This window comes from Denticeps clupeoides, chromosome 3, assembly GCF_900700375.1.
Source record: "Denticeps clupeoides chromosome 3, fDenClu1.1, whole genome shotgun sequence".
In the NCBI taxonomy this organism is placed as follows: domain Eukaryota; kingdom Metazoa; phylum Chordata; class Actinopteri; order Clupeiformes; family Denticipitidae; genus Denticeps; species Denticeps clupeoides.
In genome coordinates, this window is record NC_041709.1 from 34,283,647 (window position 1) to 34,302,412 (window position 18,766).

The window sequence follows — 18,766 nt, forward strand, 5'->3', positions numbered from 1 at the left end:
TTTTATTGATCGGATGAAATATGCTAATTTTTTTTTTTAGATCGGAATGTTGGGTTTTCATGAGCTGTATGCCAAAATAATCAATATTAAAACTATAAAAGGCAGGAACTACCTTCAGTTGTGTGTAATGAACCAAAGATATATGAAAGTCTAATGTTTATCAGTACATTACAGGAAATAATGAACTTTATCACAATATGCTAATTTTTAGAAGGACCTGTACACACACAGAGGTCTGTCTAGTGTGTTAACTCCTTACACACACACACACACACACACACACACATTCCATTGAAGAACAACAGCACACAGACCAGTAATCCATGACTTTTGTCTGCCTGTCCATTTTATGTCAATATAAACACAGTTTCAGTATACAGGATTTACAATATTTGTAACAAACTGCAACTGATAAGCCAATATAATACACAATACTTGTTGGAAATGAACATTTGACATAGTAAGATAGTGGACAGTGCAGGCTTATCTCCTCTGTCTGGATAACACACAGTTCCAACAGACTCACTTCTGTAGCAGAAAAAATTGTACATGTGCACTGAGCGTATGTCACTCTGATAAATTGCAGATCAAATGTATAACGATCATCCCCGCTGTAGTGCAATAACCCACAAAATATTTTCACTTTTTTACTTTTCAACATGACAATGACCCCAAACCCACATCCAAATCACCAAAAGAATGGCTTCACTAGAAGAAAATGAAAGATTTGGAACGAGTTAGACATAAATCCACTAGAAAATCTGTGGGATGACCTGAAGAGGACTGTGCACCGCTAGGCCACCACTGCCCCAAGGAGGAGGGTAGCCATTATGTGTTATGCTGATAGACCTCCATCTAAGGAGACTAAATGCTGTAAATACATTTAAGGTGTTTTGACACCTTTTATTGATTAAAAACTGACATTTTAACAGGGGTGTGTAGACTTTTTATATTGACTGTTTCTATAGTTCTATACAGCAGTATGATTGGGAAGCGTAGATAAATATCCTGTTCTACAGAATATGGTCACTTCTACAATTCCTACTGATATCCAGAACATCATCAATTCTTGTTGGTCCCAGTATTTTACCACAATGTATAGTAGGAGTGCATGATTTTGGCCAAAATTATGATCACGATTATTAATTATTTTAGGTAAAGCAAATTATATTAAACAACCAGTAAATGAACAAGGCTTTCAGTTCAAATAGAAACCCAAATAAAAATAACGCATAAATCATGTAAAATTATACATTTGTCAAGAACTATAGACAGTGAACTATCTATATAGGTGTCACAGCAGCAGCTCTGAGGTGGGAAGACAAATGCTCTGGTCTGTAACATGAATAACATTATTTGTCAAACACAAAATGTAATAAAATACAAGCTCATTACAACAGCCACATGCGCTTTGGTCCGGTATTTTCGCTCATACCGTAAGTGAAGCGTGGTTCTGGGCTAGTGGGTAAGACATTTGAACCAGAAGATGACAAAATCACGTTAAGACCCAACTTAGTACCATACTTACTAACAAGACACATAACCCTGAGTGTCTCACACTGATATCCAGATCACTACAAGCCCCTTCAAACTTTTGTACTCCACTCACCTGAACAGATTTTAATCATCCAACTCTTCCTTCATATTGATTCCTGTTGGTTCCAGTATTTTACCATAATGTACAGGTACAACTATATCTGATTTCTTCAGTTCAACAACTGCTATACACTTGTAGAGCTTTTCATCAGTATGTTCACGTTGATTACACGTGAGTTGACCCAATGTTGTTAAGTATTTACAGTGAACAGTACACTGGTAAAGGTTTGCTGTGTGTGTCCTCTTGTGTATTATAAGGTGTGATTCTTCTGAAAAATTCTTCCCACACTCTTCACACTGGTAAGGCTTCTCTTTTGAATAGTTTCTCTGTCGTGTTTGAAGGATCTTCACTCGTCTTAAACTGTTGTCATACTTGTTGAACTGTTGCAGCTTTTCTTCAGTTTCCTCTTTACACCTTTGATCAGTGAATTTGCTTTCCTGATCTGTAAAATCAAACAATTTAAAGACAATTGAACTTGATTCATGAAATTACACGACATTTTAAGCAAGTTTTTTGGACACTTATTATTGGTGAATAATAAATTTGATATTGAAAATGAAAGCATTTTTGTCATTGTGATACACAGCAGCAATGCATACGGAGAAACAACTAAATGTCCTCTGCATTTAACCCATCACACTTAGTGTGTAGCTATGAAAGCTGCCCAGGGAGCAGTGTGTGGGCAGGGTACCTTGCTTAATGATACCTAAATGCCACCTTGGCAGTTCAGGCTTTTTGAACTCGCAAACCTTCGGTTGCCAGTTTACTTCCTTACCTGCGATGCCACCACTGTGCGGAAGACACAATGTTTGCACAAATGAAATTAAATAGTACCATGATTGCTCTAAGTATCAGATCATTGGGATACCTTTTGACTCCAGGTGTGCCAAATTATTTTCACAAATCTAATCATTCTTGGAAAGATTCCATATGGGGGGGGGGGGGGGGGTGGGGGGGGGGGTAGTTCAGATGATCTATACAATATATATCATTTTCATTCGTTCTCCAAAACAGTCTTATAAATAAATACATAAATAAGGTGTTGATAACCTTAAAATCAGTTCAGTGGATTTCACTACCACACAAGATTGTACCCTGTGACTAAAAGAACAATAAGACAAGACAATAAAACACTAGTAATTATGAAAAAAAAAAAATATATATATATATATATCTTTTAATGCACCATATCTCAAAGTTGATCAGTTTATTAATCTAATGCCACTTGAATAAAAACTTTGAAGAAGTCTGGACGTGCATGAATATATATTATATTATATTAGATATTTATTTAAACCTTTTTATTACCTTTCAGAGAGCAGTTGCGCAAACCAGGAATTCCCTGGGTGGGAAGGAAACTTAGAAACAATTCTAGTCCCACTCCTTTCTTAGGCCCAGTATACACGACAATGCTTTTCTCTAAAACCCGTTAGTGGTTGAGCTTATTGTCAGGACCATGCGGCAGAGTCAACATTGAATAACAATGCTGCGAATCGAGGCAAACTTTGCTGTTCACATGGACAAAAATGACAAGTTCCAGAAAATAACTGTTCTGGGTCCCCTGAAACGCTGCCTCCATTCATGTCTGGATGGGGCCTTACTGAAACACCTCTGCCAGCTGGTCAGCGGTCTCTACTGGGCTGAGTTCTCAGTAGTTACATCCATTACATCAAAGTGGACAAAAATGTTGTTCAGTTTGTCTGCAAGAACAATGCTGTGGATATTGGACTTTCTGGAACCGAACATTTACTTTTAAACCAAGGAGACGGTGGTGACATACAGGTTGGCACTCAGGGTGGTAGTTGCCTAGTGGGTCGCACACTCGCCTATGAACCAGAAGACCCAGGTTCAAATCCAACTTACTACCACAACGACACTTAACCCTAAGTTGCTCCAGGGGGGGACTGTCCCTGTAACTACTGATTGAAAGTCGCTCTGGATAAGGGCGTCTGATAAATGCCGTAAACATAAGCTCATTAGAGACCCCTCACACCTGCTGAACTCTGCCTTTGAGTTGCTCCCTACCATATGCTGGCTCTGATGCCTCCGGCTGGAGGACACCTTACTGCTTCAGTTATGTATAGTTATTTAATCATTGTTTATAGTACAATATACAGATAATTGCAATTGTGTGTCATATGTTGCGTCTAAGATTAACTGTAATTGTATGTGTGAGCTGCTCCACTGCGCCTTTTAAATTGCCCCTCAGGGACACAAAAAGATCTGTGAACTGAATGGAACAGAGCATAATTTCTGCTAATGGTTATGTCTGCCACATTTATAGTTAGTTTCATTCATGGTTCCCTGATAGTAAAAAGCCTGATGTGTTTCAATACAGTTCTTTAAATGAAACAGAACTCAACTCACCTGAATATTCTTCATCATCCAACCCCTTCTTCACAGCAATTCCTGTTGGTTTCAGTATTTTACCACCGATCGGAGATGCGATTGAATCTGATGACTTTTCTGGTTTAACATCTATGACAAAGTTACAGAGAAAATGACAATTACAGCCCATCAGCTCATAATGAAGTCAAATATTATTCTTCACTTTCACTTGACCCACACCTGTGACTGTGAACACAAATGAATCACCATCCTGAAGCTAAATCGGAGGGTACCGATTTTGAAGGCAACATTGAACAAAAAAAAAGAGGGGGATAAAATAACATACGTGTTGCTCAGCAGCAAGAGCACTGTCACAGCAAAGCCCCCAAAAGAGCTGACCACAAACATAGAACCAGGACAAGATAACCAGGAGCCCAAATTTGCCACGTCCCCAAGTCTATGGGTTAAGGAAGCAGTGGTCCAGAGGGGATAACTCAAACACGCACAAAAGTTAACAAAGAGGGACCATAAACACACACACAAAACTGCAGTCAGAGAGAGGCGAGTAGACCTGAGCCCAACAAGTACAGCTTTTTAAAAGCCTGAACCAGACATGACCCACATGACTGTACCAGCATGCACTGTGCACATTACAAGTCATTAAAACTTTTTTAGCGTCATTTTTCCATGGTCAGACTTTGCTATTGAAATTGCCCAAAGCTAGCCTCCGTTTCACTGCCTCAGCATCCATCCATGCATCACCTGTCCGCTCTTTTACATTGTAAGCTTGAGTAAATTGAGTAAAACAGATTACATTTATGGCATTTGGCAGATGCCTTATCCAGAGCAACTTACAACAACCTTTCATGTTACCATAATGAAATAATCAGTTCTGGTTCACTAATCATGTTATTCACTTGGTTATATTTTTCTTACCAAAGTCAGACTATAAGAAAGTTACAAGTTAGTCTAAGATGAGTTCCCAGTCATAAAAATGTCACATTGTTAGATTATTTGACATTTATATGACTTCCCCTAACCTGTCTATGGACCTGCAGTGGTTAGAAATGGCGATAGGTGTAAAGAGAGCTTTTGGCCGTTCTGCTTCGCCTTTCAGAGAGCAGCAGCTCAGACGGTCAGATGTGAAATTTGTCCCGTCATCATAAGGAGAAAGGATACCTTCTGTTTCTTATGCTTGGTATATGGTACTTGGTATATGGTCAGTCCCAAGATGGCGGCAGAGAGAGAAAGCAAAAGCGAGGCTGCAGGGACAGCAAACTAGTTAGGCTGCGGAAACAGCCACACATACCACCGCTTCAAAGCCTCATCCTCGCAAATGCCAGATCCATTGTCAACAAGATGGATGAATTGAGGCTACAGGTTGCAACAAACTGCATGATCAAGGAGAGCTGCATGTTGGTGTTCACGGAAACCTGGCTTCATTCAGCTGCAAGACATTTACAGCATTTATCAGACACCCTTATCCAGAGCGACTTACAATCAGAAGTTACAGGGACAGTCCCCCCCTGGAGACACTCAGGGACACAATGGTAGCAAGTGGGATTTGAACCTGGGTCTTCTGAACGAGTGTCTTACACTAGGCTACTACCACCCGTTAGTAGTCAAACTGGGACATTTTTGAACAACCTGACCTGGAACAATAGTCTATCTGCGCCACATCAAGACCTGCGTGGACACAGTCACGGTGGAGAAACGCATCCAGGTCTACTTTGAATGAAAGAGAGAGAGACAGTGGCTTCAGGTAACACAGGTCTGGCGATAAAGACATCTATAATATGGCAAGCGAAGTGAAAGTGATTGTCATTGTGATACACAGCAGCACAGCACACAGTGCACACTACGAAATGGGTATTCTGTATTTAACAATCACCCTTGGTGAGCAGTGGGCTGCCATTTCAGGTGCCCGGGGAGCAGTGTGTGGGGACGGTGTTTTACTCAGTGGCACCTTGGCGCTTCGGGATTCGAGCCAGAAACCTCCTGGTTACAGGGCCGCTTCCTTAACCGCTAGGCCACCACTGCCCCTTTCACCAAACAACCTGAAGAGAGGCGTCAGGAAGGCCAAGAGGGACTACAGGAGGAGGCAATAAAGAAGTTCATAAAATCATTGCTACTATGATGATATTGAGTGATAGTATCCATGTCGGTCTTATTCAAGGTTAGTTTGGCTACAGTATTAAACAGGAATCTGGGATTATTTTGTTCTTGTCTATTAAAGAGGAGAAATACGTCGATTTCAGTATTTCACAAAGTCAATCACATCACTTCTTACTTCTGCATCCCTGCCACATCAACACCATCCGAGCAGCTGTTTTCTGAAGCAGGCAACACAGACTCTAAGAAAAGAGCGAGCCTGAGCCTGGAGCATGTGGACATGCTCACATTTTTCGTTTTTGCAAAGTGTCAAAGGCAGCGAGAGAGAGAGAGAGAGAGAGAGTAAGTGTGTGTGTGTGTTAAATTTTCCGATATGTTTTTTTTTTTTTTTTTTAAATAAATTATTTTTTGTTCTGGCAGCTCAGGTGGCACTTTATTTTAAGTCTATATATTTGGCCTATGTAAAGCATACATATGTATGTTTTTTGTGCTCATTTTTAATGGGTGGTAGTAGCCTAGTGGGTAACACACTCGCCTATGAACCAGAAGACCCAGGTTCAAATCCCACTTACTATCATTGTGTCCCTGACACTTAACCCTCAGGGGGTTTGCTCCAGGGGGACTGTCCCTGTAACAACTGATTGTTAGTCACTCTGGATAAGGGCGTCTGATAAATGCTGCAAATGTAAAATTATTATTATTAGAGCTCAAGGAGCAAGATGCTTGTGCACTTTCTAAGAGTTTTAGTTCTTTTTTTAAATAAAGGGTTAGAAATGAATGCCTTTGGTCACATGACTTTCAATTCGGAGACATATGGGTAGACGGCACATGACGAGCTGCATCGTACGTCAACGTCGCCGCCATATTGCGATAGGCTCTGCTGTGGCGTGAAGCATATATATGTCTATGGAGAGAAGTGCATAAAAATGCCTCACTCTTGTGCTGCTTGGGGCTGTATAAACCACTGTACGCTCCAAACCAGATCCCGGGGGATTACATTTCATAGGTAAGGCTGGACAATTGTTTTGAATATATTTGGCCATTATAAAATCCCTTTTTATAAGTCTTAACCTTAGCTAAGCTAGGCTAAGCTAGCGAAGTTATGCATTCCTGTGTTCAAGTCAGCCTCCAAACAACGTTTTGGCTAAACGTAGGCATTAACTATTTAGACTGTTCTTAGCTGTTTAGTTAACTTTTTTCAAACTTTGAAGGTTTCCTAAAGAAATTCACCTCAGTTTACAAATCTTAACCTTAGCTAAGCTAGCAAAGCTATGCATCCCTGTGTTCAAGTCAGCCTCCAAACAACGTTTTGGTTAAACGTAAGAACTATAATACGGGATTTTATAATGGCCAAATATAATCAAAACAGTTATTTAGCCTTACCAGGGTTTGTCGTTCGACAGTAATGTAAAAGAGTTTTTTGTGATTTATTTAATTTAGTAGAATATTGCATTTTGAAAGCACTGGGCATTTCAGGTTGTTATGTTTCACTTTGAAATTAAACATTTCACTATTAGTATGCGAGTTTTCATTGATATTCAAGCAAGTGTCCTTTATCATATCGCAATATTGATCTCAATAATCGCAATATTGATCTCAATAATCGCAATATGTCTTTTTCCCCAAATTGCGCAGCCCTAGTTAAAACCAAGCACACCATTGTTTTTCTTGTCTTGAAGTTTGCCCCCCCACATATACTAATGTACCACAAACAGGACATTAATATCACCAACCATTCCCATTTTATTAAGGTGTATCCATTTAAATGGCCCACCCTGTGTGTGTGTGTGTGTGAAATATATATATATATCACACACACACACAAAAACAATGGTGTGCTTGGTTTTAACGTAACTTTATTCTTTTAAGGTGTATCCATATAAATGGTGTGTGTGTGTGTGTGTGTGTATATATATATATTTTATATATATATAAAAAATCTGATTCCCCTAATTAGAAGGTTGCCGGTTCAAATTTGCAACCGGCAAGCTGAGGTGCCACTGAGCAAAAATTCACTCACTATCTAAAAAGGTTACATTTTTTTTCACTCACCTGAATGAATCAAATTCACAGGTGTGATGATATCTGATTTCTTCTCTGTACGCTTGCCTGCCTTTTCTTCAGTATGCAAATGCTGATGACGTTTGAGTTGATCTAATGTTCTAAACCATTTAGAGCAAAGAGTGCACTTGTAGGTATTTGCAGTATGTGTCCTCTTGTGTGTTTTAAGGTGTGACGCTTGTACAAAACTCTTCTCACATTGTGTACACTGGTAAGGCTTCTCTCCAGTATGTGTCCTCTTGTGTGCTTTAAGGTTTGATGACTGTGTAAAATTCTTCCCACATTGTGCACACTGGTAGGGCTTCACTCCAGTATGTGTCCTCTTGTGAATTTTAAGGTGTGATGCATGTAAACAACTCATGCCACATTGCACACACTGGTACGGCTTTTCTCCAGTATGTGTTATCTTGTGAATTTTAAGGTTTGATGCTTGCGTAAAACTTTTCCCACATTGTACACACTGGTAGGGCTTCTCCCCAGTATGTGTCCTCTTGTGTGTTATCAGGTGTGATGGTCGTGTAAAACTCTTCCCACACTCTTCACACTGGTAGGGCTTCTCCCCAGTATGTGTCCTCTTGTGTGTTTTAAAGTCTGATGGTTGTGTAAAACGCCTCCCACACTCCTCCAACTGGTGCAGCTTCTCTTTAGTATTGTTTCTCTGTAGTATTTCAGGGATCTTCAAACTGTCATCATACTTGTTGAACTGGTGCAGCTTCTCTTCACTTTCCTCTTTATACCTTTGATCAGTGAAGTTGGATTCATGTTCTGTAAAAACAAACAATTTAAAGCAATCAAAGACATGTTTAAACTTGACCAGACAAATCACAAGTCATGACTAGAGATCTAACTTTTGGCACAATTCCCTCATGTGGGCTCATTCCATACATGATCACAAATGGATGTTATTGCTGTGCATGTGTATCTCGTGGTGATAGGGCTCTTTACAGAGTGCCTCATATTTTAGCCTTACTTGGCAAATATGATTTATCAACAAACAAGGCATTCATATCTGACAATATGAGGCACTCTGTAAAGAGTCAAACTTCCCATTACTAGTTCTGGGGAACCGAGCTGACACAAATTCCTGCTTGCCAATGAGGAGAAGACCTGCCCACAAAAGAGAACTGTGCCAATCTTTGGCACAGTCCCTCCAATCGCCCCTCCATCAGCTCATAATAAAGTCAAAAAGAAACATTTGAAGAGCATTATACTTCACTTTCACTTGACCCACACCTGTAATTGTGAACACAAATGAATCACAATCCTGAAGAAAAACAAAGGTCAGATGGTACCGATTTTGAAGGCGATTTTGAACTAAAAAAAAGAGGTGGGGTAAAATAACATATGTGGTGCTCTGCAGCAAGGGCACTGTCACAGCAAAGCCCCCAAAAGAGCTGACCACAAACACAGAACCAGGACAAAATAATTAGGAGCCCAAATTTGCCACGTCCCCAAGTCTAGGGGTTTAAGAAACTTAACAAGAACGTGGAGAAGACAAAGTCTTCAAATGGTGCTTTAATTTACAGTAAGCTAACATGTACAAGACAACAGCAGACTCAGCACAGCTAACCAACATCAGAACAGCCCAAAGGAAGCAGAGGTCCAAAGGAGCTCAAACACGCCCAACAGTTAACAAAGAGGAACCATAAACACACACACAAAACTGCAGTCAGAGAGAGGCGAGTAGACCTGAGCCCAACAAGTACAGCTTTTTAAAAGCCTGAACCAGACATGACCCACATGTACCAGCATGCACTTTGCGCATTACAAGTCATTAAAACTTTTTAGCATCATGTTTCCATGGTCTATTGAAATTGCCCAAAACTAGCCTCCGTTTCACTGCCTCAGCATCCATCCATGCATCACCGGTCCACTCTTTTACATTGCAAGCCTGAGTAAATTGAGTATAACACATTACATTTATGGCATCCGCAAATGCCAAGCTGAGGTGCCACTGAGTAAAATTCACTCACTATCTGAAAAGGTTCAATTTTATTTCATTCACCTGAATGAATCACATTCACAGGTGTGATGATATGTGATTTCTTCAATTTCTTCTCTGTATGCTTGTCGGCCTTTGCTTCAGTATGTAAATGTTGATGATGCTTGAGTTGATCTAATGTTCTAAACCATTTAGAGCAAAGAGTGCACTGGTAGATATTTGCAGTATGTGTCCTCTTGTGTCTTTTAAGGTGTGACGCTTGTACAAAACTCTTCCCACATTGTACACACTGGTAGGGCTTCTCCCCAGTATGTATCCACTTGTGTCTTTTCAGGTGTGATGCTCGGGTAAAACTCTTCCCACACTGTACACACTGGTAGGGCCTCTCCCCAGTATGTGTCCTCTTGTGTGTTCTCAGGTGTGATGCTCGTGTAAATCTCTTCCCACACTGTACACACTGGTAGGGCTTCTCTCCAGTATGTGTCCTCTGGTGTACTTTAAGATTTGATGCTACTATAAATTTCTTCCCACACACCGAACACTGATAGGGCTTGTTTCCAGTGTGTATCGTTTTGTGCTTTTTAAAATATGATTTATCTGAAAAATTCTTCCCACATTGTACACACTGGTAGGGCTTCTCTCCAGTATGTGTCCTCTTGTGTGTTTCAAAGTCTGATGGTTGTGTAAAACGCCTCCCACACTGTTCCAACTGGTGCAGCTTCTCTTTAGAATTGTTTCTCTGTCGTGTTTCAAGGATCTTCACTTGTCTTAAACTGTCGTCATACTTGTTGAACTGGTGCAACTTCTCTTCACTTTCCTCTTTGTACCTTTGATCAGTGAAGTTGGATTCATGTTCTGTAAAAACAAAGAATTTAAAGCCATCAAAGACATGTTTAAACTTGACCAGACAAATCACAAGTCATGACTAGAGAGATCCAACAAATAAAATTGAGTACATTGTAAAACGTAAAATATCATATTATGTACCAATATTGGTATGCGGTTCTAATGAATTTTGGCTGCTGCAGCCTCCTGTAAATATTACCTAATAGGGCAGGACTCCGCACACAAGACAAAGTGAAAAAAGTGACGTCCATGTAGAGTCAAAGACTCACATCAGAAACAGAGATGAGAAGCAAACTAGCGTGAGCCACTCATTCAAGACCAAGTCTTGGTCATGCAAACAAACTAGGAATACATTGAACAGGTTTTTAGTGGCTTTCAGTGGCATTCAAGCCAAATGGAATCAGATTTGTGCCAACTTTCCTAATATCAAACAAAAATACAATGTTCAAACGTAAAATAGGACTTCTGGCACAATTCCCTCATGTGGGCTCATTCCATACATGATCACAAATGGCTGTCATTGCTATGCGTGCGTGGTGACATGCACTCTGTAAAGAGCCAAACTTCCCATCACTAGTTCCAGGGAACCGAGCAGTCACTCAATGGCCAATGAGGAGAAGCCCTACCCACACAAGAGAACGGTGCCAATCTTTGGCACAGCCCCTCCAATCTTTTTGACTCCACTCACCTGAATATTCTTCATCATCCAACTCTTTCTTCACATCAATTCTTGTTGGTTCCAGTATTTTACTGCAGTTCAGAGATGTGATGGTATCTGGTGATATTTCTGGTTTAACATGTGTGCTGCTCTGGTCTACACTCCTCAGATCAGCAGGTAACAGAGACAGACTGGGATCCATCTTGAGACCTTGGAATGAAGCAGAAGGTTCTTTCAACAATATTCTTATCACCAAAAATCATTCTAGAATTATTTTCTGCAGGACACCCAACATTCATAGTATTCCTAACAATATTATACGTGAAACTACTTTAGCATAACTGTATCTGTTGCTGTTAAACCTGTTCACCAGCCCGCTGGACACAAACTACTGATATTTAAGTTTTTTAAAAAACAATAAAAAGTGTTGACATTTTGAATTCTGGCCCGAGTCTGTGTGTAGAGCGAGTTTAAATCAGCCCGCTCCTCCCTCACCAGAACACCACTTAAAACAGTCCAAATAACACGCGTTTCTACATTTTATGTCAAATAATATTCATTGACCAATGTCCCAGATTATAAAAAAAAAAAAAAAAACTCTAAATACTGATAAACCGGTAACCACGTCAACAACGTTACTTGCGCAGCATTTGTTTCTGTTTTACCGTTTTTTCCTTGCAGATGTAAACAGAAGCAGATTCGTCAATTTCTGAAAGCGATTCCTAAGTGACACACGGATCTTTGGAAAATGGTTAAATAAAACGAATAAAAATTCATGTGTGTCCATTGTTTTTTCCATTGCTTTTATGGACATTAGATGTATTCATATTTTTTAGTAGTATTAAATTTCAACGTGTTTCTTCATGGAACAAATGTAAACTTGATCAATTTTAATTTTACTAACCCATATGATTCAGCGGCAAACACCAGTAGCTTCCAGGTAATATTTGTGAACCATGTTGTATGTTTGTGGGCCTTTGTGGCCTATACGAAGTATAACCGTTCCCAAAGTTACAGTCTGAACTTCCAAGTGCACTTTCAATGAGATCATATACATACACACACACCTACGGGAAAATGTAGAGGTCAAAGGCCAAGCAAAGCTTGGGAAGAATGGGAAGAACCAAGATAAGACTAACAGGGTTGAGCAAGGCCAAATAAAGTATGGAGAGGTTTGGAATGCCCCCGAATAAGGCCCAACTGTCACAGCTTGGTGAACAATACCTAATTGTGGACTGTTCATAACCATTGCCAACTCAAAAAGATAATGGCTGGACATTCACAGCCATAATACAAATTATAATTACATATATGCGATTACATTAACTGAGCGCACACACGTTAACTTTGTTTTTCTATGGTTTGACTTTGTATTTGCATGAACACAGATAAAAATTGGTTAGGAACATATAATGATACATTTTTTACATAAATGCATGTTGTATTTTTGAGCACTATCATTTCTATCTAGTAGATATTGAAATGTATTATATATTGACCACTGTTGTATGCATTTGAGCATGTGAACACATACACACACAGAGAGAGGCCTGTCTAGTGTGTTAACTCACACACACACACACACACACACACACACACGCCATTGAAGAACAACAGGACACAGACCAGTAATCCATGACCTTAGTCTGCTTGTCCATTTTCTGTCAAAATAAACACATTTTCAACATACAGGATTTACAATATTTGTAATACTGTGCAACTGATGAGCCAATATAATACACCATAGTTGTTGTAAATAAACAACTGACATAGTAAGATAGTGGACAGTGCAGGCTTATCTCCTCTGTCTGTATAACACACAGTTCCAACAGGATCACTTCTGTAGCAGAAAACATTGTACATGTGCACTGAGCGTATGTCACTCTGATACATTGCAGATCAAATGTATAACAATCATCCCCGCTGAAGTGCAATAACCCACAAAATATTTTAACTTTTTTTACTTTTCAACATGACAATGACCCCAAACCCACATCCAAATCACCAAAAGAATGGCTTCACTAGAAGAAAATGAAAGATTTGGAACGAGTTAGACATAAATCCACTAGAAAATCTGTGGGGTGACCTGATTACACACCCCTGTTAAAATGTCAGTTTTTTAGACTTTTTATATTGACTGTTTTTATAGTTCTATACAGTAGTATGATTGGTAAGCGTAAATATCCTGTTCTCCTACAGAATACGGTCACTTCTACAATTCCTATTGATATCCAGATCATCATCAATTCTTGTTGGTCCCAGTATTTTACCACAATGTATAGTAGGGCTGCATGATTTTGGCCAAAATTATGATCACGATTATTTTTAGGTAAAGCAAATTATATTAAACAACCAGTAAATGGACAAGGCTTTCAGTTCATTCTGGTCCTACTCCTCCTTTCTCTGCCAGCTTTCTCCATCAGCACAATCTCTGGACTATCTGAGGCTGTGGGCAGCAAGTTCTCAGTAGTTGCATCCATTAACTCAAAGTGGGCAAAAATGTTGTTCAGCTCCTCTGCTAGAGCATTGTTACTATGTCAGTGGTGGCCTCACAGGTGGAGGTGATAAGCCACCAAAGCCTCAACCAAGGGGGGGGTTGGAGAGCCCCAGCTCCTACATGTCCTACGGGTGGTAGTAGCCTAGTGGGTAACACACTCGCCTATGAACCAGAAGACCCGGGTTCGAATCCCACTTACTACCATTGTGTCCCTGAGCAAGACACTTAACCCTAAATTGCTCCAGGGAGACTGTCCCTGTAATACTGATTGTAAGTCGCTCTGGATAAGGGCGTCTGATAAATGCTGTAAATGTAAATGTACATGTTGCCAATATCCAACACAGAGTAGCCCTTGATGGGTACACGGTTGGAAAAGGGTTTATCTCAGGACCGTCTGACCTTGGTTACACACGCAGGCACAGCGGGAAGCGATTGGCTGTATGCAGGCGGATGAGAAGGGAGTCTTTTCCCATCGAAAAAGTCCCGCTCGACCCCGAGGTCACCATGGGGGGCTGGTCATGCAATGCCCAGCCTGGCCAAGGTTCTTTTACATACCTCGACCAAACCGAAGTCCCCCGTGGAGGGCTCACTGCCCTGAGCCCTCGGAGGTCTAGAGGGCTGCACATTCGGGAGAATGGCGTCCTCGTCATCCTCCTCTGGCTCGTCTTGGTGGAGATGATCGTAATCATCCTCCTCGACATCTGCCACCTCCCTGTCCGCGAACACGTGCTCGTCGAACAGCGGGGGCAGCATAGGGGACTCGATGTCCATGTCTGCCCAGCTCGTGGAGGTGTGGGGTCGAGAGGGTTTTGAGGCGCATAGTCTCCTCTCCAGTGTTTTCACTGACATGGCTTTGCAGTGAGTGCAGTCATCCGGGTCGGCAAGCGATATCTGAGCATGCTTCACCCCCATGCGCGTGATGCACATGGGTTGCGGGTCTTTGCCTGACATAATGAAACTACAGGCCGCGGGGCAATGGTGTGACTTGACGTCCTTTGTCCCGGAGGACCCGGCATGAGAGGGGTTGGCCATTAGAACTTGGTAAGAGCTCTAAATGTCCAGGGACACTCGCCACAACACGTTAGCGGCAAAATAAGTCATTTTGCTTTTTTTCTGCTTCCGTCTTGACACGTTAGGTGGTATTCGGAGGGCAGCGGGGTTAAGGCCACTGTTCCTCCACAGAAACTAAATGAAAGGAAGACCTTTTAGTACCTTGAGGAAGGCAACTGCAGTCCTGAGGCAGCTGTTCCAAATGCAGCAGCAGCTCACAGCAACTTCACCCCCACCCTTGAGGTGAGATGCTCACTCCAGGCTGTCAAGCCCAGGAAGGCGGCAGGTCCCAATGGTGTTTCTGGACGTGTGCTGAGGAACTGTGCTGAGGAACTGGGACCTGTTACTGTCCCAGGCCTCTGTCCCACCCTGTCTAAAATCCTCCACCATAGTCCGCTTACCAAAAAAAAAAACCAACTAAATATCATCCATAACCTGCCTGAATGACTATCAGCCAGTAGCGCTCACCCCAGTGCTGATGAAGTGCTTTGAGAGATTGGTCCAAAGACATTTATTTCTTATATAGCCCATAATGAAATACAGCATGTCTCAATGGGCTTTAGATGACCCCACACTTGAACCTTCGACACAAAAAAAAAAAAACTCTAAGAGAGTGCTTACTTTCTAAATATTTTAGTTCTGTTTTTAAATAAAAGGTTGGAGATGAATGCTTTTTTTTTTTTTTTTTTTTTTATCCGATTCCCCAATTAATTGACAGATTAATTAATTATTTAAAACATCGTTAGTAGCAGCCCTAATCAGAAGGTTGCAACCGCCAAGCTGAGGTGCCACTGAGCAAAAATTCACTCACTATCTAAAAAGGTTACATTTTATTTCACTCACCTGAATGAATCACATCAACCAAGTCCCGCTTCTCATCCTTCACTGTTACTTCCATTGTTTCAACCAAATTCACAGGTGTGATGATATCTGATTTCTTCAATTTCTTCTCTGTACTCTTGTTGGCCTTTTCTTCACTATGTAAATGTTGATGATGTTTGAGTTGATCCAATGTTCTAAACCATTTAGAGCAAAGAGTGCACTGGTAGGTATTTGCAGTATGTGTACTCTTGTGTCTTTTAAGGTGTGATGCTCGTGCAAACCTCTTCCCACATTGCACACATTGGTAGGGCTTTTCTCCAGTATGTGTCCTCTTGTGAATTTTAAGGTGTGATGCATGTAAACAACTCATGCCACATTGCACACACTGGTACGGCGTTTCTCCAGTATGTGTTATCTTGTGAATTTTAAGGTTTGATGCTTGCGTAAAACTTTTCCCACACTGTACACACTGGTAGGGCTTCTCCCCAGTATGTGTCCTCTTGTGTGTTTTCAGGTGCGATGGTCGTGTAAAACATTTCCCACATTGTACACACTGGTAGGGCTTCTCTCCAGTATGTGTCCTCTTGTGTGTTTTAAAGTCTGACGCTTGTGTAAAACTCTTCCCACACTCTTCCAACTGGCAAGACTTCTCTTTAGAATTGTTTCTCTGTAGTATTTCAGGGATCTTCAAACTGTCGTCATACTTGTTGAACTGGTGCAGCTTCTCTTCACTTTCCTCTTTGTACCTTTGATCAGTGAAGTTGGATTCATGTTCTGTAAAAACAAACAATTTAAAGCCATCAAAGACATGTTTAAACTTGACCAGAGTCATGACTAGAGAGATCCAACAAATTAAATTGAGGACATTGTAAAACGTAAAATATCATATTATGTACCAATATTGATATGTGGCCAAAGCGTTCTAATGAATTTTGGCTGCTGCAGCCTCCTGTAAATGTTACCTAATAGGGCAGGACTTCGCACACAAGACAAAAGGGGAAAAAAAGTGACGTCCATGTAGAGTCAAAGACACACATCAGAAACAGAGAAAGAAGCAAACTAGCGTGAGCCACTCATTCAAGACCAAGTCTTGGTCATGCAAACAAACTAGGAATAGACTGAACTAGTGGCTTTCAGTGGCATTCAAGCCATATGGAATCAGATTTCTACCAAAATTTTGAAATAAAACTTTCCAAATATCAAATAAAAATACCATGTTAAAATGTAAAATAGGAGGTTGGAATTTAGACAACATAGGTTTTTGCTTACATCTCGCTCTTTTTCATTTCTGCTTGTGAGATTTTCAGTTACGCTGCTCATTTTTACTGCTGCTTTTCAGTAACTCCACCCTGTTTTACGTTTACACTGCTTGAGGATTCGGATGGACTTTTGGCACAATTCCCTAATGTGGGCTCATTCCATACATGATCACAAATGGACGTTATTGCTGTGCATGTGTATCTCGTGGTGATAGGGCTCTTTACAGAGTGCCTCATATTTTAGCCTTACTTGGCAAATATGATTTATCAACAAACAAGGCATTCATATCTGACAATATGAGGCACTCTGTAAAGAGCCAAACTTCCCATCAGTAGTTACGGGGAATAGCGCTGTCACTCAAATTCTTGCTGGCCAATGAGGTGAAGCCCCATCCACACAAGAGAACTGAGCCAATCACCTGAATATTCTTCATCATCTGACTCTTTCTTCACAACAATTCCTGTTGGTTCCAGTATTTTACTGCAGTTCAGAGATGTGATGGTATCTGGTGATATTTCTGGTTTAACATGTGTGCTGCTCTGGTCTACACTCCTCAGATCAGCAGGTAAAAGAGACAGACTGGGATCCATCTTGGGACCTTGGAATGAAGCAGAAGGTTATTTCAACAAGGATCTTATCACCAATAATCATTCTAGAATTATTTTCTGCAGGACACCCAACATTCATAGTATTCCTAACAATATTATACGTGAAACTACTTACATTGCTTTTTTTTTAAAAAAGTGCCAGAAGAACATTTTGAATTCTGACCCGAGTCTGTGTGTAGAGCGAGTTTAAATCAGCCCGCTCCTCCCCCACCAGACCGCCACTTTAAACAGTCCAAATAACACGCGTTTCTACATTTTATTACATTTTATGTGGAATAAAATTACTTACCAATACCCAAAATCATAAAAACTCCAAAAACGGATCATTTACGTCAGCAGGGTGACTCGCGCGTGCACTTCTTTGTGTTTTACTTGGTTTTCCTGTAAACAGAAGCAGATTCGTCAAACGGCAGCAGATTCGTCAATTTCAGAAAGCGACTCCTAAGTGACACACAGATCTTTGGATAATGGTTAAATAAAACAAAAAAAAAAAAATCATGTGTGTCCATTGTTTTTATGGACATTAGATGTATTCGTATGTTTTTAGTAGTATTTCAACGTGTTTCTTCATGGAACATAGGTAAATGTAAACTTTAATTTTATTAAACCACATGATTCAGCGCCAAACACCAGTTGCTTTCAGGTAATACTTGTGAACCACGTTGTATGTTTGTGGGCCTTTGCGGCCTATATGAAGTATAACTGTTCCCAATGTTAGTCTGAACTTCCAAGTGCATGTTCACTGAGATCATATACATACACACATACACACACACACACCTATGGGAAAATTTAGAGGTCTGAGGCCAACCAAAGCTAGGGAGGAATGGGTAGAACCAAGATAAGACTAACAGGGCCCAGCAAGGCCAAATAAAATATGGAGAGGTTAAGGCCCAACTGTCACAGCTTGGTGAACAATGCATAATTGTACCATTGGCAACTCAAAAAGATAATGGCTGGACATTCACAGCCATAATACAAATTA

At 40.6% G+C, this 18,766-nt stretch overlaps 1 protein-coding gene across 1 annotated transcript in view; it reads right to left on the reverse strand.

Annotated features, from left to right (window-relative positions):
- LOC114785464 (zinc finger protein 493-like) overlaps positions 1-15,073 on the reverse strand; it is a 478,845-nt gene extending 463,772 nt beyond the window's left edge. The window contains exons 1-6 of the mRNA XM_028971742.1: positions 14,597-15,073; positions 11,575-11,620; positions 10,229-10,895; positions 10,104-10,186; positions 8,090-8,863; positions 3,965-4,075 (exon numbers count right to left, since the gene is read on the reverse strand). Of these exons, the coding sequence (XP_028827575.1) occupies positions 3,965-4,075; positions 8,090-8,863; positions 10,104-10,186; positions 10,229-10,895; positions 11,575-11,620; positions 14,597-15,073 (2,158 nt within the window). The remainder of the gene's footprint in view (positions 1-3,964; positions 4,076-8,089; positions 8,864-10,103; positions 10,187-10,228; positions 10,896-11,574; positions 11,621-14,596) is intronic.
- Positions 15,074-18,766: the final 3,693 nt, after the last annotated feature.